The following is a 24,025-nucleotide window of genomic DNA, read 5'->3' on the forward strand; positions in this document are numbered from 1 at the left end:
TTCCTGCTCCTCTGATGCTGCTTGGCCTGCTGTGGTCATCCAGCTCTACACCTTGTTATCTCATGAGTAGAAAAATAGGTCATTTTTTTAAAAAAAAAACAATTAAATGGAACAGGCCGCTCCACAAGTGTCAAGTAGATGATCCATCTTGGCAGCCACCAAGTCAGATTCCGGTCTTCAGCTAATTCAATAAAATCCACATGATATCAAAGAACATTAAGCGCACTAAATGTAACATAGGCGATGGGTACTGATGACACCTTGACCAAAGTCATCCTTCCAGAACTAGCCACACCCTTAGCCAAAATGTGCTCATGCAGCTTCTGCATTAACGCAATATAGAAAACTACACAGCTTTGAGCAATCTACAGAAAAACAGAACAAATCCAATTTGGCCAATCTCCACCTCATGGATCAAAAGTGCTGGGAGGTGTTGCCAGCGTTGTCAAGTGACACTTATTCAGCAATAACCTGCTCCCAGTGCTCAGTCTGCATCACAGCTCCAGACTGCCAAACAACATTGGTACAAACATGGACCAAAGAGCTAAATCATAAAAAATCAAATGAGATACTATTTTGGAGAGCAAGACAGCATTTAAAGTTAAGCACAAGAAGCCCTAACAACATTGCAGTCAACAGTAACAAAAACTCTCCACTAGTTCGAGTCATATCAAGAATAAAGCATTGTTGTTTCAGGAGGCCAATCACTTCAGACCTTGGACATCACTCCAGGAATTCCTCAGGTGCCACAAAATAGTGTCAGAGAGCCAGAACGTCAGCTGTTTCCATGACCATAATAATTGGGGTTTTCTGACTATTGTACGCCAGCAAAATTCGATTCCTCAAATACTGAAGTCATCCATTTTTACATAACAGCAAGACCCTGGACAACATTAGGTTTGGGCTGATGAAGGGGCAAAGTAACACTCATAACCACAGCAATGCCAAGAAAATTCTACAAACTGTCTACAATATTCAATTGATGGACAGTCTCCACATTCCTGAAAGAGTAGCTCCAATACTCAAGAAGCTCAATACGATCTAGGCAAAAGCAACCTGATTGGCAGAGACAGTAGGAACTGCAGATGCTGGAGAATCTGAGACAACAAGGTGCAGGGCTGGATGAACACAGCAGGCCAAGCAGCATCATAGGAGCAGAAAGGCTGACGTTTCGGGCCTAGACCCTTCATCTGATTGGCACTCCGTTCACCACAGTAAACATTCACTCTCTTCACCAGCAAAAGTACAGTGCTAGGATATACCATCTACAAGATATGCTGCAGCATCTCAGCAAGGCTTGTCTGACAGCACCTTTCAAATGCACAATCTTCAGCACCTTGAAAATAAGGTAATCAGGTGCATGGAAATATCACAATAGACGCACCACCATGACATGAAACTATGTTATTGCTCCTTCGGTCTCTGGATCAAAATTCTACAAATCTGTCCCTAACAACATGAAATGCCACCGTTCAAGTAGGTGGCTCACCGTCACTTTCTCAAAGACAATTAGCAACAAAGGCTCATATCAATGAGCAAATTTTTTTAAAAAGCTGAATCTGTATTCGGTACCAAAGAGCAGTCTAAACTGATGGGTTATAGCAGCAAACTACAGAATGTTGCTGTATTTGTCCATAAAATATGAAAATTCGAATTAAAAAGAACATAATTTAGCAAAGATGTGAAACCACATACTGAGCATCCAGCAAGAAAATTATTGCTATTTGGGTTAACTACTGCTGGGACTCTGCTAATTCAAATATGACAAAGAACTTAAAAATAAACATACTTCATTTATAACGGCATTCAGGATGGAAATAGAGAAAAAAAAAATCAGGAAGGGAATCTAGTTATAGGGAAAAAGGCAGGAAAGTGAAGTTGAAGAATATCAGATCAGCCATGATCTCATTAAACAGTGGAGCAGTCTCAATGGGTCAAATGGCCTATTTCTGCTCCAACATCTTACAGAAACTATCAACTGACTAGGTGTTAAAAAAAAAATGTGCAACAAGGAGCACTAACTCATACTTAATAATTTCATCTTGAATGACAAACATTGCACATGAACACTTCCTATTTGTATTTCTCAAGCCTCATTGAGGCTGTCATACTATGAACAAGTATTATTTTCCTCATTAACAGGAAGTCTGGTTATTGCTTGCTTTTGTTTTGACACGATTATAAACAAGTGTTAACAATTGTTGTTTCATTGTTCACTTGTATTCTTTTATGAAAGCATTTTCAGCAAAGTGTTCATTTAAGAGATAAATTAATGCCTACCATCAAATCTTGATCATGCATTACATCCTTGTATCCTGATGGATCCAACACCAGACCACAAGGATCTGTGAATAGTCCATGTATATGAAGGACACTGTATTTCTGTAGTCCTCTGGCCCACTGAACCACCTAAAAAAGCACAAATTCTGCAAATTAAAATCAGTGAGAAAGATAATGCAGGATCACTGACTACTTTCCCTTCATTGCTCACAACTTCTAAACTTATGTCAGTTATTCAGAATATTGCTCAGAACTCCGGCTTCACCGTAGATCAGGGTACTATGAATTTCATTAGTACTGTGCAAGTGCCACATGTCAACTCTGCCATATACCAGAATCAACATCAGATAGAATCGCTCTAAACATCCAGCAAGTGTGCAACTAAAGACAGCAATTTCTAGAATTCCACACCACTTATCTTGGCACAGTCGTGACTTAATTTTGCATTAATTCATTGTGTATTATGCATTTGAACCGTCATGAAAACCAATGAGTAGCTACTGGGCAACATGGACAATAACACAACAAATGTAGCTCATAACCCCAACATAAAACCAATATATGTACACAGCATGCATACAATGAAAGCTAAGTTACTTATATAATTAGACCACTAATGGTGTTGAAACAACATTTTTCACACTCTGGATTGCGAGGGAGAGCACCTGCAGTATTCAGAATAAATGTCAAAATACATGCTGTTCTGTAACACGCTGCATAACTTTGTCGTCATGAGGCTAACAAATACACAGCAATCAGTTAAGGATTTGGACGAAGAAATGAGAAAGTTGGGAGGAAATCAACACAAACCCCTTCTGGTCAGCCGGTTTGTGAAGAGATCACCAGAATGAGATAACAGACATCATAATCCTAATTCCCAATTCTCCAAACATCCCTGACCTTACCTTCTTCTGTCATTGACCATTGGTTAACTGCAAATATAGATTTTTTTCATCTAAATTTATGAATGCAACCATGCTGTACTGCACAGAAACATAAACCAATCACGTTAAAGCATTCCTTACATACTCAACTTCAGTACCCTTGTCTATCCTAGAGCAGCCTCATGGCTGCTGGCAGCTGCAGATGGTCTTGGGAGGCTAACAGTGAACTGGTTGGCAACAGGCACCAAAAAGAGAAATGGCAGAATAAGTGGACCAAAACTCACTTCCTGAGAAAAAGACAGCAGGTTTCTGCTCCATGAAGCCTCCACCATACTCTCTGGGGAGCACCGCAGCAATCAGTAATTTACTGCAGAACTTGGTCTTGATCAATTGGGCCAAAGGGCTGAGGAATGACAGATGGAGTTTAATTTGGATAAACTAGTGGTTTTGCATTTTGATAAAGCGAAAAAGGGCTGGACTTGTACAGTAAAAGGTAGGGCCCTGGTTGGGTTGTCAAATAGAGAGACCTAGGGTCCAGGTACATACTTCTTTGAAAGTTGTGTCACAGGCAGACAGAGTGGTAAAGGTGTTCAGCACGATTGCCTTCATTGCTCAGAGTTGGGACATCATGTTGAGATTGTACAGGATGTTGGTGAGGCCACTTTTGGAGTACTGTGAAAAGTTCTGATCATTTTTCTACAGGAAGGATATCATTAAATTGGAGAGGATTCAGAAAAGATGTTCCAGGATGTTGCTGGGACTAGATAGTTTGAGTTATAAGGAGAAGCTTGATAGGCTGGGACATCTTTCACTGAAGTATAGGTGGTTTAGGGGTGACCTTCTAGAGATTTAGAAAATCATGAGGGGCATAGATAGCCCTGGGTGTCCTTAAGCATGAATCACAGAAATATTGTCCTTCATTGCTAGAAGGATGGAGTTTAAAAACAGGGAGGTTATGCTGCAGCTGTATAGTGTGCTGGTGAGGCCACACCAGGAGTAATGCATACAGTTTTGATCTCCTTACTTGTGAAAGGAAGTACAGGCACTTGAGGACGTGCAGAGGAGTTTCACTAGGTTGATTCCAGAGTCAAGAGGGTTGGCTCCAAGAGAAATTCAACAGACTGAGACTATACTCATTGGAATTTAGAAGAATTGGGAGGGGGGTGTGGTCCTATAGAGACATATAAAATTACGAACAGAATAGATTAGATAGAAGCAGGGAGGTTGTTTCCACTGGCAGGTGAAACTAGAAGTAGGGGGCATAACTTCATATTAAGGGGAAGCAGATTTAGGACTGAATTGAGGAGGAATTTCTTTACCTAAAAGGGTTGTGAATCTGTGGAATTCCCCACCCAGTGAAGCAGGTGGGGCTACCTAGATGAATGCTTTTAAGGCAAAGTTAGATAGATTTTTGAACAGTAAAGCAGTTAAGGGTTATAGTGAGCAGGCAGTTAAATGGAGCTGAGTTTATGAAAAGATCAGCCATGATCTTATTAAATGGCTGAGCAGGATCAATGGGCTAGGTGGCCTACTCCTGCTCCTATTTCTTATGCTCATGTTCTTATAAAGTGAATAGCAAAGATCTTTTCCTTAGGGTGGAGGGAGTCCAAAACAAGGGAGCATATTTTTAAGGTGAGAGGAGAAAGATTTAAAAAGGGACCACCCGAGGGGCAACTTTTTCACACAGAGGGTGGTTTATATGTGGAATGAACTGCCAGAGGAAGTGGTAGATTCAGGTACAGTTAGAACATTTAAAAGACATTTGGATAGGTACATGAATAGGAAAAGTTAGAGATATATGAGCCAAACGCAGACAAGTGGGACTAGTTTATTTTGGGAAACTTGGCAGTCATGGGAGAGTTAGACCAAAGAGTCTATTTCTGTGTTAATGAATCTATGCCTCTATAACTGCACTGACATCTCTCGAACCTTTTTACAAATTGTAACCACGGATTCATTGGCCATAGCTGACCTTGCACGAAATACTGCTGCAGCAGTGGGTTGCTGTTGCTTGTGCTGCAATGGAAATTACAGCATCAACTATCAGACAATGTTTTATTGTTGGTCCACAAATGTGTAAATTGAGTTGACCACCATCATCATTATCATCAATCATGTTGAGAATGATTCTTGCTGTGGTCAGTGGACATATCAGCATTTGCCATGGGCTTACAAATGGTTTATCACCTCTATCTTAGTCCTATAGGCTCTCCCACAGTGAGGACATTATTCATTAGTCTATAGTGATTATAGTGGATTGTTGGCTCAAACAATTGTCCCGTCTTGCTTCTTCCTACACCATTCTTTTGGTGTCTATTCTTATTGATTAGGTTTGGCCAGAATGCTCATCTGAACCCATCACAGTGGATCCAGAGTGTCTGTTCACCAGGCAGGCACTCTCATCCTTCAGTAAACCAGCAGCAGTATTTTCCTTGCCCTCTGCCCTTCCTGCAGTTCACTCACACCTAATGTCTCACTACATGCCTACCCTGTGCTCTTCCGTTCATTGTGCACCATGCCACTAGTTCATGGTCTCCAACTGCTCTCACCTTAAACCCCAATTCACTGCCCTTGTAACTTAAAACTAGAACACATTCAAGGCCATACTATCCATGTATTGACTTCTAATAAATGCACAAGCCATCAACCTATACCTTGTCAGCCTCCTTTGACTCCCTTTGTTTCCACACATGGATTTGTAAACATGGACTTTATAACCACACTATAGCTTTGTTTCAGTCTCCTCAGCCCCAACATTTAGCTCATATTTGTTAGTCTTACAGTGCTAGTCTATTATGAATCTTTTTTCCACATTACAGTCAGAGTATAGATTTCAGCCATATGGCCATATATGATAAAATTCCCTTTTAAAAGTTTTCATATGCTTACATCTTTATTATGAAAAATCACTTCAGAATTTTGCAACATAGTTTTAGTTACTTCCTGTTGTTCCCACTGCAAGATCCATCTAAGGAGATGATTCTATGGCTTGTAAAGAGCATTACATTATTTTGCATTTTACAAACCTTGTCCTTGCACTTCAAGTCTACGGATTCCATTGGTTTGCCTTGCTGTTGACCAAAAATTTCAAGCAGGTTATCATAATTTGTGGTGAGAACCATTGTTCCCCTATCCATTAATTGGAGAATAGCATCCAAGAGCATGGGATTCTGAATGTGACAGTTAAGATTATCAAACACTTCCATTAGACAATCCTGGAAAAAATTTGGCTTTGTATCTCCAGTACGCTAAAAAGAAAATAGAAAAAATATCAGCACCACAGGAAGCAGAGTTAAAATGCACTATGTCAATAGTCAGAATTGACAAGTAGTTGCTTATTTTGTACACTGCAGGCAAAAGTTAGTCTTCAAGTATCTACTTTTACAATTCATAGAAACTTGGCCATCTAACTTTAACCATATGGAATAAATTGCTGTGCAACTAACGGCCCACAAAAAAAGCTAGCTAATATTAATTTTGATTGCTAAACATATTACTTTTATGTCAGATTTAAAATTATATTCATTATAAACAAGCCCATGTAGTCTATACGTGAAGAACAAAACCAAATCCAGCAATTCCAAATCCTTCAGCAATCTGAACACCCTACTCTTATTTTCTATCGGTCAACAACTTCCCATTCAAAGTGCCACATTTCATCTTCACTGTGCTTGGACATTTACTAAAAAAACTGCATTTTGGTACATCAGATAGGGGCAGGTCTTACATAATTAACGATAGGGCCTTGGGTAGTCTTGTAGAACAGAGGCACCTAGGGTTTCAGGTACATAATTCTTTGAAGTTTGCATCACAAAAAGACAGGGTGGTTAAAAAGGTGTTTAACACGCTTGCCTTCATTGCTCAGTCCTTTGAGTATGAGAGGTGGGAAGTCATGTTGAGGTTACGCATGACATTGGTGAGGCCTCTTCTAGAGTCCTGTGTCCAGTCTTGGTCGCCCTGTTATATGAAGGATGTTATTAAGCTGGAGAGGATGCAGAAGAGATTTACCAGGATGTTGCGAAGTATGGAAGGTTTAACTTGTATATTAAAAAAAAGGCTGGATAGGCTGGAACTTTTTCCCACTGGAGCATTGGAGGCTGAGAGGTGACTTTAAAAGAAATTCACAAAATCATGAGGGGTATAGACAGGGTGGATGGTAGGTGTCTTTTCCCTAGGATGGGGGATTTCAAGACTAGCGGGCATATTTTTTAAGGTGAGAGAAAGAGATTTAAAAAAGACATGAAGGGCATTTTTTTTTTTTTAAATAGAGGGTGGCTCACATGTGGAATGAACTTCTTGAGGAAGTGATGGATGCAGGCACAGTTACAACACTTAAAGACATTTTGGTGAAGTGCATGAATAGGAAGGGTTTGGAGAGATAAGAGCCAGGAGCAGGCAGGTGGGTCTAGTTTAGTTTGGGATTATGTTCAACACACCTGGTTGGACCAAAGGGTCTGTTTCCATGCTGCATGACTCTATAATTCAGTTCTGCATGCTATATCTCCAAATCAGCCAAACATCAACTGCCTCTAAATTTGTACTCAGTCCTTGTTTTGCTGGTCATTGCATTAATTATTAGCAACATCCTTCATAGTGATTTTTAACTGCTTCTCCTTATATTTGCTCTTGCAGCTTGTATAAGTTAAAATACTTCGTCTTCATCTCTGATACGTCACGCAATGCCATTTGAAACAGGAGTTGTAACACTTAATTTTGCCTTCAGAGCTCAACTTATCTTCAACTTTAAAAAGAATGCAATGTCCCACAGTGCTTCACAGGCGTATTATAAAATAAAGTATGACATTTAGCCACATTGGAAAATGAGGTCATATGACTAAAAAAAGTATATTTTGAGAAGCGTCTTAAAAGAAGGAAGACAAAATCAAGATGGGGTGGGTATTCCAGAGTCTGGGACCTAGGCAATTGAAGCACAAGCACCAAAGGTGGAATAATTAAAATTTAAGGTACGCAAGAGGACAGAATTAGAGGAGTTGTGGAACTGGAGGGGATTACAGAGATAGGCAGGAGAAATGCAGTATAGGAATCTGAAAACAAAGACAAGACGTTAAAATCAAAACCAGGAGCCAACATGGGTGATGAGGGAATAGAACTTAGTTAAGATATAGGCAGCTGAGTTTTGGATTACCTCAAGTTTACAGAGAGTAGAATAAGGGAGACCAGCAACAACAGTGCAATAGTTTAATCTAAAAGAAACAAAGGCTTCAGTGAAGTTTCAATAGCAGTATGGGTGGGGCTGGGATAAAGTTGGGCAATGTTACGGGGGTATAAATAAGTGGTCTTAGCGATGGCACGAATAGAAGTTTGGAAGCTCACTTCGGAATCAATGTGACAGCAGGAACATGAAGAGGCAGCTCAATCTCAGACTGTTAACAGGATGAGAGGTGCAGTTGCTGGCTTGAGAAGACATTAGGACAAGCACCAAAAGCAATGGCTTCAGTCTTCCCAATACTTAATTGGAGGAGACGTCAGCTCTGGGTCTTGGATAAATAGTGTTATAATTTAGCAACAGTGGAGTAGTCAAGAGAAATGATGGTGAGGTAGAGCTAGGTTTTGTCAAGGTACATGCAAAAACTAAGTCTACCACTGTGTCACTGAGGTTCAGCATATGAATTATAATTAGGGACGGGACCAAGGATAGCTTTTTAAGAGGACATTACAGGTAATGGTGTGGAAGCAGGGAGATAAGTTGCTGCAATTGATTCTTTCACTACAACTGAACAAATAAGAATGGAACCAGGCAAGAGCAGTCTCACTCAGCTGAGCAATTGTGAAGAGACACTGAAGAGTCTGGTGTGGGCAAGCAAAAGGTTGCAGACAGGTCAAAGAGAACAGGGATGGCATGTCTACTATCGTCACAGTTACACTAGATACCATTTGTGACTTTGCTAAGGGCCATTTTGGCACTGTGGAAGGAGTAGAAATTGAAGGGAGGGTAGGATTCAAATAGAGTTTCAGAAAAGACAGAAACAGAAACAGGAAAAGTACTTACCTTTCATAATTTTCCATTAATGAAAGCTTCTCATTGACGGTTCTCAAATATTTAACACAGCACATGCCATGTTTCTAAATTTTTAGGAGTAGGAGAGCAGTGTGATGTATGTGGCCCAAACAGGTTAATACTTGATTAAGTGCAATTGATTTAGATCAGGTTTAGACTTATATTGTCACGTATACTCAAGTACAAAAGTACAGTGAAAAGTTTTCAATGTCTTCACACGTGGTGTCATCTTAGGTACAAGTGCCTATGTACATAAACTTAAGAACAAGGTAGCAAGAAATAAGGAACAAAGTTAAACATTACAGTCACTCTTAGTGTAGCATCAAAAAAAAAATAAAGTTAAAAGTTAAATATTACAGTCCTTCTTAGTATTAAGTTGAAAAATGAAGAAATAAAGCTAAAAGTTCAACCATTGCAGTCTTTCTTAAGTGCTTAGCCATGGGATCGCACTTCCTACAAGGGCTCAATCTCTTCTGCGTTGGCATGCTTTCCTTGCACTGGCTCAATCTCGCCTGCTCTTGTCATCACTACAACTGTCAGCGGAACTTCCATCGCCGTGTCCTGGGTCAGGTCCCCAGCTGCTGCCTTACACTGGACATCTAGCCCACAGCCAAATTCAACAGCATCACCCAGACTGATAATGTCATGAGAATTCAATGGAATATTAAAGTAAGATTTCATGGGAGACTGATGCTTCCCATATTCCCCCACCCTTGCAAAGAGAACATGCCAGAACTGTGAGGTTGAGGAGAGAAAGAGAATGCTACAGTGTCAAAAGATTAATTTTTGAGAACGACTGTAAGATATCAGATTTGAGGAGAAAAGGACATTAACTGAGGAGTGTAACAACATTAATGTTGAAGCAAGAAGGGAATTGGGCAGAATTCTGGTGGGAACAGGGTTAAGGGAGAAGACTGTTGGGAATTAAATATAGTTCTTGGAGCTAAAGGAATCAAACGGTATAGGGAGCAAGCAAGAACAGGATACTGAGTTGAATGCTTAGCTACAATCATATTGGCAGACTCAAAAGGGCTAAATGGCCTATGCTTGCTCCTATTTTCTATGTTTCTAAAACAGGTGGTTTCCTGCACTAGCTGAGCCTAAAGATAACCCGAGGGGAGATAACAGAAAAGCCTAGACAAAGTTGCAAGCGAGAAAACAGAATATTTTGGAGATACACAGCACATCAAGTAGAACCTGTGATAATGTAAACTTCACAACTTCATGGATTGAAAGAATCAACAATAACTGTTTGTTGAGATGAGAAGGACAAGAAGTTATTGTTATAAAGGAATTGAAAGCAACATGTGAATTAACCATCCCACGGAAGAAGCAACATAAACAAGTTGTTTCCTGGGACAGAGAAGATAACACTGCTTCATAACCTGCTGCCTCATGACAAATGGACAATTGAGACTGTCTGCAGAAGTAATGTTCTGAAGTAAAAGGTGATAATTGCAGGAAAAGCGGTTTCAAACAGACAGCTAACCCTGAATGCAACAAGAAACAGAGGACCTACTTCTGATAAGAAGACAAGCTACAAACTGGAGGTCTCCAGAAGTGTAACCGATGAAAGTATCTTTTGAATCATCATGATGTCACACCACAAACTTGAAAGAGAAAAAAAACATACAAGAATCCAACGCCAGAACAATTCAGCAGCAGAACTTCAAAGACCAATACTACTTAAGGATCAAATCCTGAATATTCCCAGAGACGGACACTGTTGGTTGGAATCCTGGCCAGATTCAACCATTAGTCAGGTAATAGCCAAATTGAGTTGTGAGCCTTAACTTGCTTACTTGAGGGGTCTTATTTTGTTTGCTATATACAATAAATTTTAAATCATTGTTTCAGTACTTAATTGTCTGAGAGATTTCTTAATAGGTAGCTGAATTAAAAGTAATTTGTTGTGATTTACACTCAACAAACCTCTAGAGACTGAAACAGGGATAACATTTCAAGTTGATGATTTTCTATCAGAATTAGGGAAGGTGATAAAGGTTTCAAGTGGCAGGGGTGGAGTGGAAAGAGGAACAAATAAAGGACAGGTCTAAGGGAGGGTGCAACAATGGAGACATTAAATGATAAAAGAGCTGGCATTCTAGGCCAAAGGAAACATTAACATGGCAAATAAAATTAACAAAAAGATGTCTCTAGAGGCAGTGTGAATGGCAGGTGATGAACAACGCACCCCCAAAAGAGAAAAACAAGAAAAAAAATGACAGCAAAATGAAAGAAAATGGGGACAAAGATTATAGACTGAAATTGTTGAACTCGAATGTCCAGAAAGCTGTCAAATGCCTGTTTCAACATTGAAGTGCTGTTTCTCAAGCTCACATTGAGACTCATGGAGCAGTGCAAGAGGCCAAGGATAGAGAGGTCTGCTTCAAGGTGAAGAATTAAAAATTACAGGCAACTGAAAGTTTAGAATCATGGCTGCAGACTGAACAATGGTGGTCTACACAAAAATCAAACAAACTATATTTCATTTCCCCATTGTAGAACAGCAAATACAGTACATCACATTACATTAAAAGAATTACTAACGCATGTAAATGACTACTAAACTTGAGTGTTTGGCACTTTGGACAATGAGGAGAAATAAAAAGCACGTGATACATCTTTTATATTTGAATGGATAGGAAAGGGGGTATTAGGATAGAAGACCAGATCAGGAGGTCATTGTGAATTTGGTCCATTCCAGTGATGAAAGCAGGACAGAAAGAAAAAATGTGTTTGGTCCCGGTGGAGGTGGTAGAAATGGTGAAGGTTGACCTGCTGAAGATGCTGGTACAGTGAAAGGTGAGTACAAGGGGAATCCTAACATATTTCCAAGAGGGAGTTGCAGGGGTGAGCAGAAGTGTAGGAAATGAGACAGAAAAGGTGGAGACCAATCCTTGGTTGAAGAAAAGAAATTCATGTCAGAAACGTTGGTTTGGAAAGTTGAGTCATCAGAACAAATGTGACAAAGACAGTAACTGGGAGAATGGAATGAAGTCCTGAAGCAGAGTGGGAAGAACTGTTGTTGAGACAGTTATGGGAGACAGGAGGTTTTGTAGTAGATATAGGCTGAGAGTGAATGCCCAGAGACTGAGACAGGAGGGATGGTGGCGATTGTTGGTGGATGGAGACTAGTTGGGCTTCAGTTCAAGCAAGAAGACCATTATAGTGGGAGATGGAGAAATTGGACATCCATGGTGAAGGGGAGAAAGGCCAGCAAAATTAGAAACTGATAAAATGATGGAGAACTTTAGAAGATCATGAATGTTTGTGGAAAATGATGATACAAGGGGAAAAACAAAATTGTCAGGATAGAAAGAAATCAGTTCAGTAGGGCACAAAACATTCAAGTGATTAGACTGCCAGGACGGTCCTTTTTGTGGATCTTGGGAAGAAGGTGGAAGCAGGGGAGGAAGAGGTTAGAGGCCCTGGAGGAAGATGTTCAGAGGAGAGCTCTACATACACATTGTTGGAACGAAGGGGGTTGCAGGCAGTTAAGAGGAGTTTAAGAATAGGATCTTTAGGAAAAAATTGGAGTTATTTTTGCATCTTAGGATATGGTAAACAGCACCAAGGATAAAAAAAAAGCTGTATGACAGATATGATAGTTAAGAGATGAAGTTCCGAGTTTAAGACAAGGACACACAATGTGAAGCTGTGGTACATCAGAGTGCATTATCCTGAAGCAAGATAAATTTTTTTTGAAACTGATTGCTCTTTATCAGTGTAAAGTTCACACAAAACGAGGCCAACATAAAATTTAAATGCGGGTATAAATTGTAGTTTAACTGTTCTCAAATAAAAAAGTTTCAAAACATTTTTTCCCCCCCCCCCTTCTGGTTTGAGATGTTTGAAGCCCTTGCAAATTGCACCTCTGGTTTATTCTTTTGCTCAAACACAACATATGTAGATATAAGCTGTGCATTATAAAACCTCTCTGAAATGCCTGTACACTTTACCCCTACAGGTCAAAACAATATTTGGTCTTACTGGTGACATTTTCCGGATCAGATCATGGGCGAGCACAAGGAGGTCACGGTCTTCTGTTAGTTTATGACGGAACTCTGTAATATCAGAAGGATGAAGCACCTCCAGATCTTCTGCTGCATTGATTACCGCTTCAATACAACTTCGCCATGAGCACAATGCAGGTATATGTGGTGCAACAGCAGCACTCACTCCAGTTCCAATCACCAATAGCAATTCACACGGTTCTTTACGGGTCAGACTTTTCAGGAACTTCCTTCAGACAGTTGGGAGAAAAAGAAGACAAAAAAAAAAGTCACATTTCTCATTCTCTGAAGCTCAACATATACAAATAAACAACATCAATCACTGCAAGAAATTAACTGAGTCATTAACCTTTTTAAAAATTTGATCAGATGAAAATAACCTCAATCTGAATTTTTTTTTGTTAGCATAGAAAATAAATGGGAACCTTTACACATCACTTTCTCCAGTTGATCTATCACTAAGCCTTCATTTGCATTCTAAATTTGCTGGAAACGCCAGTCTAGACAATACACTTCTGAATCAATAGCTTTGGTATGAACAATTCAGAATTTTTGGAAAAGCGATTTTTTTTCTTCCTGTTGATGACAGTAAATATTAGTTAATTTGAGGCTGACGGTGATCTTAGGGGCGTTTACTTAAATTATCTTACAATACAGTTGTTATATTAGATCTTATTTCTAGATTTTTAATAATAGGCAATTTTAACAGAGACCTTATTTGTGTGTGTGACCATTTTCTGGAAATTGAGAAAATCAAAACTAGTGATGTAAGTTTAGAAGAACCATGGTGCAAAAACATGCCTGTCACTGAGTCCACGCTTGACACATCTTGAAAACTACTTCAATAGAATGTTTTGAAAGTCAAGCGAAAAGCACTTTTCTAAAGTGCCAATTTTAATTTTATTAATCCTGGTTTACAATACAGAGTGAAACCAACTATGTAGGTTCAATCCCCACATGTACTGAGGTTACCATGAAGATGCTTTTCAACTTGTCCCATCACCTGAGGCATGGTGACCCTCAGGTCAAGCCAAGACCAGATGTGTGTGTCTCTCCGAGATTGCAGCGCCTCAGTTGATAAGGCTACCTTTAATGGCAACAATGACATGGCAACTTAAAACTATGAAAGCATGCAATATGCTTCACAGAAAGCATTGGGAAATGTTACTCAGCTATAAGCAGAGAGATGAAGACATATGTTTCTAACACAAGGAGGAGGATTTGTATTTACAATCAATGAAATGCTGTGTTTTCAAAAACACATCTAAGTTAGAGCAGAGTGAAATGAATCTGGGTGTAAATAGCAGCAGCGAACCTGATAAAGCTCGAGAAGCAGAGCCTGGATTGAGGTCAACTGCAGCAGTGGGAGCAGAGCAGAGTGACCCTGGGTATAAATGGTGGCAGCAGGAGCAAAGTGGCACAGAATTCAAGGGCAGAGTTCCAGAGGTGATGTCACAACTCAAAAAGTGAGGTAATATTTGCTGCTCAGGCACCAAGTCTAGAGAATGAATAAGTAGTTTCTGGAGGGAAATAGAGTGTTACGTACTTGTACTTGTGGTTTGTAGTTTGTTAGGAAAAAGAGAGAAAATGATTTTTGTCAGTATTGGGTAAGGTTGTGAACCTGGTTTCTAGTATATCGGTTGCAGTTGCTTAGGTTCACAATAGCAGAAGAACTCAGCCCTACAGCATACTTCTCCTACAATGTATCCTTGATTTCCCACACTTTCAGTATCCATGGTGGCCATGTATACAGGACAAGTGTTCAACTGCAGCTCCTGATTTGCCACATGGAGCAGCTGGAGCTGCGGATGGACTCACAATGGAGCATCCACAAAGTTGAAAATATCATGGATAGCATGTTTAGCAAGTTGGTCACATGGCAAGCAAGGGTTACACAGACAGAAAAACATTGGTGACCACCAGGAAGACTAGTAAGTGTGGGTAGGCAGCACAGCAGTCCCTTCTGACTATTCCCTCTCAAACAGAATCGATTTTAGATACTTTTGGAGGGGACGTCTCCTCAGGGGAAAGCCATGGCAGCAGCCGGATTAGTGGCACCACGACTGGCTCTGTTGTACTGCAGGGAGTATCGAAGTGTGGACAAGCAGTAGTGATAGGGGGCTGTCAGGGGCGTTTGTGGTCAGGTGAGAGAGTCCAAGATGGTGTGTTGCTTTTGTGGTGCCAGGATAAATGAGGTCTCTGAGCAGGCACAAGATATTCTGAAAGGGGAGGGTGAGCAGCCAGTGGTTGTGGTCCATATTGGTACTAACGACATAAGCAGAAAGAGAACTTTGGGAGTTGGGTGGGAAATTGAAAAGCAGGACCTTTAGGGTTGTAATCTTGGGATTATTCCTTGTGCTACAAGCTAGTGAGGCCAGAAATAGCTAGATAATACAGACAAATGCATGGCGAAAGAGCTGGTGTATGAGGGAGGGCTTCGAATATTGGATCACTGGGATCTCTTCAAGGACAGATGGGACCTTACAAGAAGGATGGGTTGGAACTAAATTGGAGGGCATCAATATCTTTGAGTGCCATTCAGGAGAGTTTAAACTAGTATGGCGGGGGATAGGAAACAGGCTATCAGTCAGCATTTGGAGTGATTGACAAGGTAGTGGTTAAGTCTAATAGGAAGAACAGGCAGGGCCAGGTTAATGAACACTGTGGAACTGTCAGTCTGATGTGTATTTAATTTAAAGCAATGAGTATAACAGGTAAAGCAATTGATACTTAGAGCTTGGATTAGTACATGAGACTATGATGTGGTAGCCACTGCAGAAACTTGGTTGAGAATTGGGCAGGTCTCGCAGCTCAATGTACTAGAGTTGAGATGTTTCAGGCAATTCAGACAGGGATATAAAAAAGGGTCAGGGAGTTGTATTACTGATCAAGGAGAATGTCCTCTTCCAGTACAGCTGGGACATAACGAAGGATTCATCCAAAGAGGTCATATGGGTAGAACTTAAGAATAAGATAGGCGCAATCACTATTATGGAGTTGTAATATAAGCCTTCCAATAACCAGGAGATAATTGAACAGATATATAAGCAGATCAGGGAAAGATGCAAAAAAAAAAAACAACAGGGTTGTTGTCATGGGTGATTTTAGATTCCCAACATTGACTGGGACTTGCTTACTGACAGGGGCTAAGATGGAGCAAAACCTGTTGTTAGGTGCCTCCAGGAAGGTTTCTTGAAGCAACATGTAGATAGTCCAACTAAGGAAGGGGCTGTACTTGACTTTGTATTGGAGAATGAACCTTACCAGGTGATCAAAGTTTCAGTGGGGGAGCATTTTGGGAACAGTGATCATAATTCAGTCAATTTTAAGATTGTTGTGGATAAGGATAACACTGGTCCTTGGGTGAAAGTACCAAAATTGAGAAAGGCTAATTACAACAGTATTAGGCAGGAATTGGAGAAATTAGATCGGAGGCGGCTATTTGAGAGTTAATCCACATCTGACATGTGCGGGTCTTTTAAAGACCATTTGATGAGAGTTCAGAATCAGCATGTTCCAGTGAGGATGAAATATAAGGATGGCAAGATTCAGGAACCCTAAATGACAAGGGATGTTGAAAGTTTAGTCCAAAAGGATAAAGAAAGCATAAGTAATCAGAGGATTAGATAAGGTGGACAGTGGGAGCCTTTTTCCTCGGATGGTGATGGCTGGCACGAGGGGACATAGCTTTAAATTGAGGGGTGATAGATATAGGACAGATGTCAGAGGTAGGTTCTTTACTCAGAGAGTAGTAAGGGCGTGGAATGCCCTGCCTGCAAAAATAGTAGACTCGCCCACTTTAAGGGCATTTAAATGGTCATTGGATAAACATATGGATGATAATGGAATAGTTTAGGTTAGATGGGCTTCAGATTGGTTTCACAGGTCGGCGCAACATCGAGGGCCGAAGGGCCTGTACTGCGCTGTAATGTTCTATGTTAGGTTTAAGAAACTGAAATCAAACAAGACCCTTGAGGGAGCAGAAAAGAACTTAAACAAGGAATTAGAACTAGAAGGGGCCATGAAATGGCCTTTACAAGTAGGAATAAGGAGACTCCAAAGGCATTTTATACATATACTACGAGAAAGAGGGTAACTGGGGAAAGGGTAGATTCACTCAAGGAGGAGAGAGGAAATTTGTGTAGAGTAAGAGAAAGTGGGTTACGTCCTTAATGAGTAATTGACATCAGTATTCACCGAGAAGTAAAAGGATGATGGGCAACATCAGGAAGGGCTATGTTGATGTGCTGGAGTATGTCGATGTTAAGTGGTAGTGTTGGGTGTCTTGAAAAACTCTGACGTAGATAATGTCCCCACGGCCTTACGGGATTTATCCCATGATACTGAGAGAAGCAAGGTAGGAAATTGCTGAGGTCTTTAGCCATAGGTGAGGTCCCAGATTAGCCAACGTTCTTCCTTTGTGAAGGACAACAGGGTTACTACATGGAATTATAGACCATTGAGCCTTACGTCAGTGGTAGGGAAATTATTGGAGAACAATTCTTAAGGACAGGATTTACTCGCATTTGAAAAAGAGTCGACTTATTAGGGATAGCATAGCTTTATGCAGGGAAGATCTTGTCTCTCAAACTTGATATGAGTTTTTTTGTTGAAGTGACAAAGTTGATTGATAAGAATGGGGTATTGAATTTTGTCTACATGGATGTTACTAAATGTATCAACAAGGTCCTTCATGGTAGGCTGGTCCAGAAGATTAAGTCACATGGGATCCATGGTAATATGGCAAATTGGATACAAAATTGGCTTGGTCATAGGAGACAGATAATAGTCATGTTTTGGCGGAGGGGTGGTGGTGTGGTAGGGGAGCTTTTTAATGAGTGGAGTTCTCTGACAGGTGGTGTTTCGCAAGGATCAGTGTTGGCACCTTGGTTGTTTGTAATATATGTAAATGACTTAGATGAATATGTAGACTGTCCAATGCAAATTGGAGTTGTGGATAATAAGGAAGTTTATCAAGGGATACAACAGGCTATAAATCAGTTGGAAAGCTGGTGAAGAAATGACAGATGGAGTTTTATCTGGACAAGCTGAGGTGATGTATTATGGAAGGTCAATGCAAGAGGAAACTATACAGTAAATAGCAGGACACCCAGGTGTATTGAAATGCAGAGGGATTTAGAGATCCAAGTCCATAGCTTCCTGAAAGTGATTTCCTGATCATGGTCACGTTGCTGTTTGTGGGATCTTGTCATGCATAATTCGGCTGTGTTTCCTCTATTACCAGAGACACTTCAAAACAGCCTCATTGGTTGAGCTTGAAATACCCTACAAAAATATTGAAAAGGTGTATAAAAGGCCAAGACATTTCCCCGCACCACCCCCACCCCTTACAAGGAGCAACATACATGTATTACAATCTGTGTTTTGATTTGGAGTCAGATTGGTTTTATTTCTAAAGTATGAATTTATAAAACACTACATTGACTGACTATCCATAAATTGTGTGCTTTTTAAACAAAATAGAATGTATCTGCAAACACAAATTCACCCCACAGATTCACACGTGTATGCGCGTGAGGGAGAGGAAGGTTGTATATACACACGTGCGTGTTGGGGGAGGAGGGTGGGAGTGTGGAGAGAGACTGTGATATTTGTCTTTTTAAATTTGCTTCTTGTTTTCCAGACCTATATGTGTATAGCTGAAAATGTAACTTTTTTCTTCATTCCTCTATTCTGTAACTAAGTAGTGTACCCTAGGTACCTTTGTATCTAAGTGGCGACTTCTAAAATCTTTTCACTGTACTCGTTTGAGTACATGTGATAATAAAGGTGATTCTAATTCTAAATAAGAAGGAATAAATATCATGAGAATATATGAAGGAACACATATCATAAGCAAAACAGATTTTGTTTAATGTGGTTCAACTCCCATACTGGCTGAGGTTATCATGAAGGGCTCTCCTTCTCAACCTCTCCCCTTGCCTGAGATGTGGTGACCTTCAGGTTAAACCATCACTAATGACCTCAGGAAAAGATAGCAAAAGAATAACATCCAGAAAAGGTGCGGGAATTTGCCAAAAGAAAACCAGTTGCAGCTGTACCAGCTTTGGGAAGAAGTTTTATTATGGAAATAATATTGAATCTTCATTAAGATTTGAGATCATAAGGATATTGCTGGGATAAACAGAATATCTTCAATTCAAAACTTTTTGCAGGTGCTTGCACTGAAATCTTTATAACCTTTTTTGTCTAATCTAATACAGTTCAATTTTTTTTTCGTTTAATAAACATGTTACATGGTCAAAGAACACTTGCAGACTCGTATAAATGTGTTCCGCAACTGACTTACATCGTTAAAAAGGTTACAGGTTACCAACCCTGGGATATGCACTTGTCAAGCATTAACATCAGCTTGGATCATAAGAGTCTGAAAAATTATGGACTAAGTGTGGGACGAAGCATGTGAATTATATCTATCAAAAGCATATTCACATCCTCATCTTTTTTTTTCCATATTCACTTTGAAGGCAAGAATAAAATAGTTCTAAACTCAGTAATTTGAGTAACTTAATTTCTCAGCAATTTAAGTCTGGATGCACCAAACTTGCTCACCTGAATTACCTTATGTTGTAACATGTTTCAAGATTAAATCTAACTTAAATGTGACAAAAAAATTATATGCCAAGATATCACATTTCCAGTTATAACAAGGAAAACTTTACCAAATGGTCATAAATCAACAATTCTTCTCTATGTCTCCAGTCTGACATCATATTCAAGTAGTTTAATATCATTTTCAATTGAAAAATTCACATTAAAAGTAAAGCTTCATCTCAGATCATAAACATCAACACAATACACATATGCTTGTGGTGCGGAAATGGTGACAGTGGCAGTGTTAAATTCAGAGTTCAAATCCACAATAGCAGCTGGTATAATTTAAAGTTAATAAATAAATGCGAAATTTAAAAAAAAAAAAAAAAAAAATCAGTAAAGATGGCCATCACACCCACCAACTATTAATCATAGATTGCTTCAAAGAAAATCTGTCACTCTTACTTTATCCAACCTCATGTAACCCCAGCCCCACATTAATGTGGCAGGCTCTTAACTACCCGAGCCAGCCACACAGTTCAGACAACAAAAGCTGGCTTTGCCAGCAATGCCCATACTCCAAAAAGGAATTTTTGAAAACTGCTCACATAAAAAATAATTAACTGGTACAAGAAAAGCCGGTCATCTGATTAATTATCCTTTACTATGTTTAGCTTTAAATAGGGTAGGCGATGGCCTGGTGGTAACATCACTAAACTATGAATCCAGAGACCTAGCTAGTGTCCTAGGGATCTGGATTTGAATCCTGCCATGGTAAATGGTAGAATTTGAATTCAATAATAATCTGGAAAGAAGTGCCTCATGGTGATGCTGATGCAGATTGTCAGGAAAAAACCCATCTGGTTCACTAATTACCTTTCGGTAAGGAAATCTACCATCCCTACCTAGAGACGAAGGCAACGTGGTTGATTCTTAACTGCCCTCTGGGCACTTAGGGATGTGTAATAAATGCTGGTCGAGCTAGAGATGCCCACAACCCACAAATGAACGTAAAAAACCTCTTTCACATCATGACAATGCATTCTTAACTCATATAATGCAAATTGTTACAAAGAACTCCTGATTTTTCTCCCCCATGCTCAATTTATTAAAATTATTTTGCAGTTTCCTAATTGACTTAATTATTTCCAGAACAAAAACTAAGCAACTCTATATGTAAAATCTAATTTAGCATGATCCGATCATTACATCCTTGATTTTTTTTGACTTTAGTAAAGTCATGCACTACAGACTTTGGCTACCTCACCAAGGAAGATCTTTTTTTAATTTTGTGTTTTGCACTAGTCATATCAGTCCTTTTGCTGTAAGTCATATTCATTTCCATTGTTGGGCATTTACCTGGACTTCTGCTCAAGGTTTTGAGAAGGATTAACTAAATCCATGTGTACCTGAAAAAAAAAACATTTTGTTCACATATCAACACAAAAAAAAAACTTAGCCCACTGTCAGTGCTCCAAAATAAAAATACAGATAGTGAAAATTTGAAATCAAAACAGAAATGTTGGAGACACTCAATGCAGAGAGAGAAAAGGAGAGCAAGCAGAGGAATACATAGAAACAACAAGGTGCAGGGCTGGATGAACATAGCAGGCCAAGCAGCATCATAGGAGCAGAAAGGCTGACGTTTCAGGCCGAGACCCTTCATCAGAAAAAGGGGGAGGGGAAGGGAGTTCTGAAATAAATAGGGAGAGAGTGGGAGGCGGATAGAAGATGGATGGAGGAGAGGATAGGTGGAGAGGAAACAAACAGGTCGAAGAGGCTGGGATGGAGCCAGTAAAGGCGAGTGTAGGTAGGGAGTTAGGGAGGGGATAGGTCAGTCCAGGGAGCAGGATGAGGTCAGTCGGTAGGAAGAACGGGTTAGGGAGGCGGGGACGAGCTGGACTGGTTTTGGGATGCAGTAGGGGGAGGGGAGATTTTGAAGCTTGTGAAATCCACATTGATACCATTGGGCTGCAGGGGTCCCAAGCGGAATATGAGTTGCTGTTCCTGCAACCTTCGGGTGGCATCGTTGTGGCACTGCAGGAGGCCCAGGATGGACATGTCGTCTGAGGAATGGGAGGGGGGAGTTGAAATGGTTCGCGACTGGGAGGTGCAGTTGTTTATTGCGAACCGAGCGTAGGTGTTCTGCAAAGCGGTCCCCAAGCCTCCGCTTGGTTTCCCCAATGTACTACAGGAAGCCACACCGGGTACAGCGGATGCAGTATACCACATTGGCAGATGTGCAGGTGAACATCTGCTTGATGTGGAAAGTCTTCTTGGGGCCTGGGATGGGGGTGAGGGAGGAGGTATGGGGGCAGGTGTAGCACTTCCTGCGGTTGCAGGGAAAAGTGCCGGGTGTGGTGGGGCTGGAGGGGAGTGTGGAGCGGACAAGGGAGTCACGGAGAGAGTGGTCCCTCCGGAAAGCAGATAAGAGTGGGGAGGGAAAGATGTCTTTGGTGGTGGGGTCGGATTGCAGATAGCGGAAGTGTCAGAGGATGACGCGTTGGATCCGGAGGTTGGTGGGGTGGTACGTGAGGACGAGGGGGATTCTTTTTTGGTTCTTATTGTGTGGACGGGGTGTGAGGGATGAGTTGCGGGAGATGTGGGAGACACGGTTGAGGGCGTTCTCGACCACTTGGGGGGGGGGGGGGGGAGTTGCGGTCCTTGAAAAACGAGGACAACTGAGATGTACGGGAGTGGAATGCCTCGTCCTGGGAGCAGATGCAGCGGAGGCAAAGGAATTGGGAATAGGGGATAGCATTTTTGCAGGAAAGTGGGTGGGAGGAGGAGTATTCTAGGTAGCTGTGGGAGTTGGTGGGCTTGAAATGAATACCGGTTTCTAGGTGGTTGACGGATATGGAGACAGAGAGGTCCAGGAAGGGGAGAGAGGTATTGGAGATGGTCCAGGTGAACTTAAGGTTGGGATGGAAGGTGTTGGTGAAGTGGATGAACTGTTCGAGCTCCTCGTGGGAGCACGAGGCGGCGCCGATACAGTCATCAATATAATGGAGGAAGAGGTGCGGTTTAGGGCCGGTGTAGGTACGGAAGAGGGATTGTTCCACGTAACCTACAAAGAGGCAGGCGTAACTTGGGCCCATGCGGGTACCCATGGCCACCCCCTTTGTCTGTAGGAAGTGGGAGGAATTGAAAGAGAAGTTGTTGAGGGTGAGGACAAGTTCAGCTAAGCAGATGAGGGTGTCAGTGGAGGGGGACCAGTCGGGCCTGCGGGACAGGAAGAAGCGGAGGGCCTTTAGGCCATCTGCATGGGGAATGCAGGTGTAGAGGGACTGGACGTCCATGGTAAAGATGAGGTGCTGGGGACCGGGGAATGGGAAGTTCTGGAGGAGGTGGAGGGCGTGGGTGGTGTCACGGACATAGGTAGGGAGTTCCTGGAACAAGGGGGAGAAAATGGAGTCCAGATAGTTGGAGATCAGTTCGGTGGGGCAGGAGCAGGCGGAGACAATGGATCGACCAGGGCATTCAGGTTTGTGGATTTTGGGAAGGAGATAGAAGCAGGCAGTGCGGGGTTGGGGAACGATGAGGTTGGCCCTCAACCGTGTCTCCCACATCTCCCGCAACTCATCCCTCACACCCCGTCCACGCAATAAGAACCAAAAAAGAATCCCCCTCGTCCTCACGTACCACCCCACCAACCTCCGGATCCAACGCATCATCCTCTGACACTTCCGCCATCTGCAATCCGACCCCACCACCAAAGACATCGTTCCCTCCCCACTCTTATCTGCTTTCCAGAGGGACCACTCTCCCTGTGACTCCCTTGTCCACTCCACACTCCCCTCCAGCCCCACCACACCCGGCACTTTTCCCTGCAACCGCAGGAAGTGCTACACCTGCCCCCATACCTCCTCCCTCACCCCCATCCCAGGCCCCAAGAAGACTTTCCACATCAAGCAGATGTTCACCTGCACATCTGCCAATGTGGTATACTGCATCCGCTGTGGCTTCCTCTACATTGGGGAAACCAAGCGGAGGCTTGGGGACCGCTTTGCAGAACACCTACGCTCGGTTCGCAATAAACAACTGCACCTCCCAGTCGCGAACCATTTCAACTCCCCCTCCCATTCCTCAGACGACATGTCCATCCTGGGCCTCCTGCAGTGCCACAACGATGCCATCCGAAGGTTGCAGGAACAGCAACTCATTTTCCGCTTGGGAACCCTGCAGCCCAATGGTATCAATGTGGATTTCACAAGCTTCAAAATCTCCTCTCCCCCTACCGCATCCCAAAACCAGTCCAGCTCGTCCCCGCC

At 41.5% G+C, this 24,025-nt stretch overlaps 1 protein-coding gene across 4 annotated transcripts in view; it reads right to left on the bottom strand.

Annotated features, from left to right (window-relative positions):
- Positions 1-24,025, bottom strand: part of LOC109937246 (protein FAM118A) — a 47,304-nt gene that overhangs the window by 15,151 nt on the left and 8,128 nt on the right. For 3 of the 4 annotated variants that reach the window (XM_048607789.1, XM_048607788.1, XM_048607787.1), the window contains exons 3-6: positions 21,114-21,163; positions 13,177-13,429; positions 6,191-6,412; positions 2,281-2,409 (exon numbers count right to left, since the gene is read on the bottom strand). In XM_048607789.1, the coding sequence (XP_048463746.1) occupies positions 2,281-2,409; positions 6,191-6,412; positions 13,177-13,429; positions 21,114-21,157 (648 nt within the window). In that variant the 5' untranslated portion in view covers positions 21,158-21,163. The remainder of the gene's footprint in view (positions 1-2,280; positions 2,410-6,190; positions 6,413-13,176; positions 13,430-21,113; positions 21,164-24,025) is intronic. The other variant, XM_048607790.1, reaches the window with a different exon arrangement.

This window comes from Rhincodon typus, chromosome 18 (assembly GCF_021869965.1).
Source record: "Rhincodon typus isolate 14 chromosome 18, sRhiTyp1.1, whole genome shotgun sequence".
NCBI lineage: Eukaryota > Metazoa > Chordata > Chondrichthyes > Orectolobiformes > Rhincodontidae > Rhincodon > Rhincodon typus.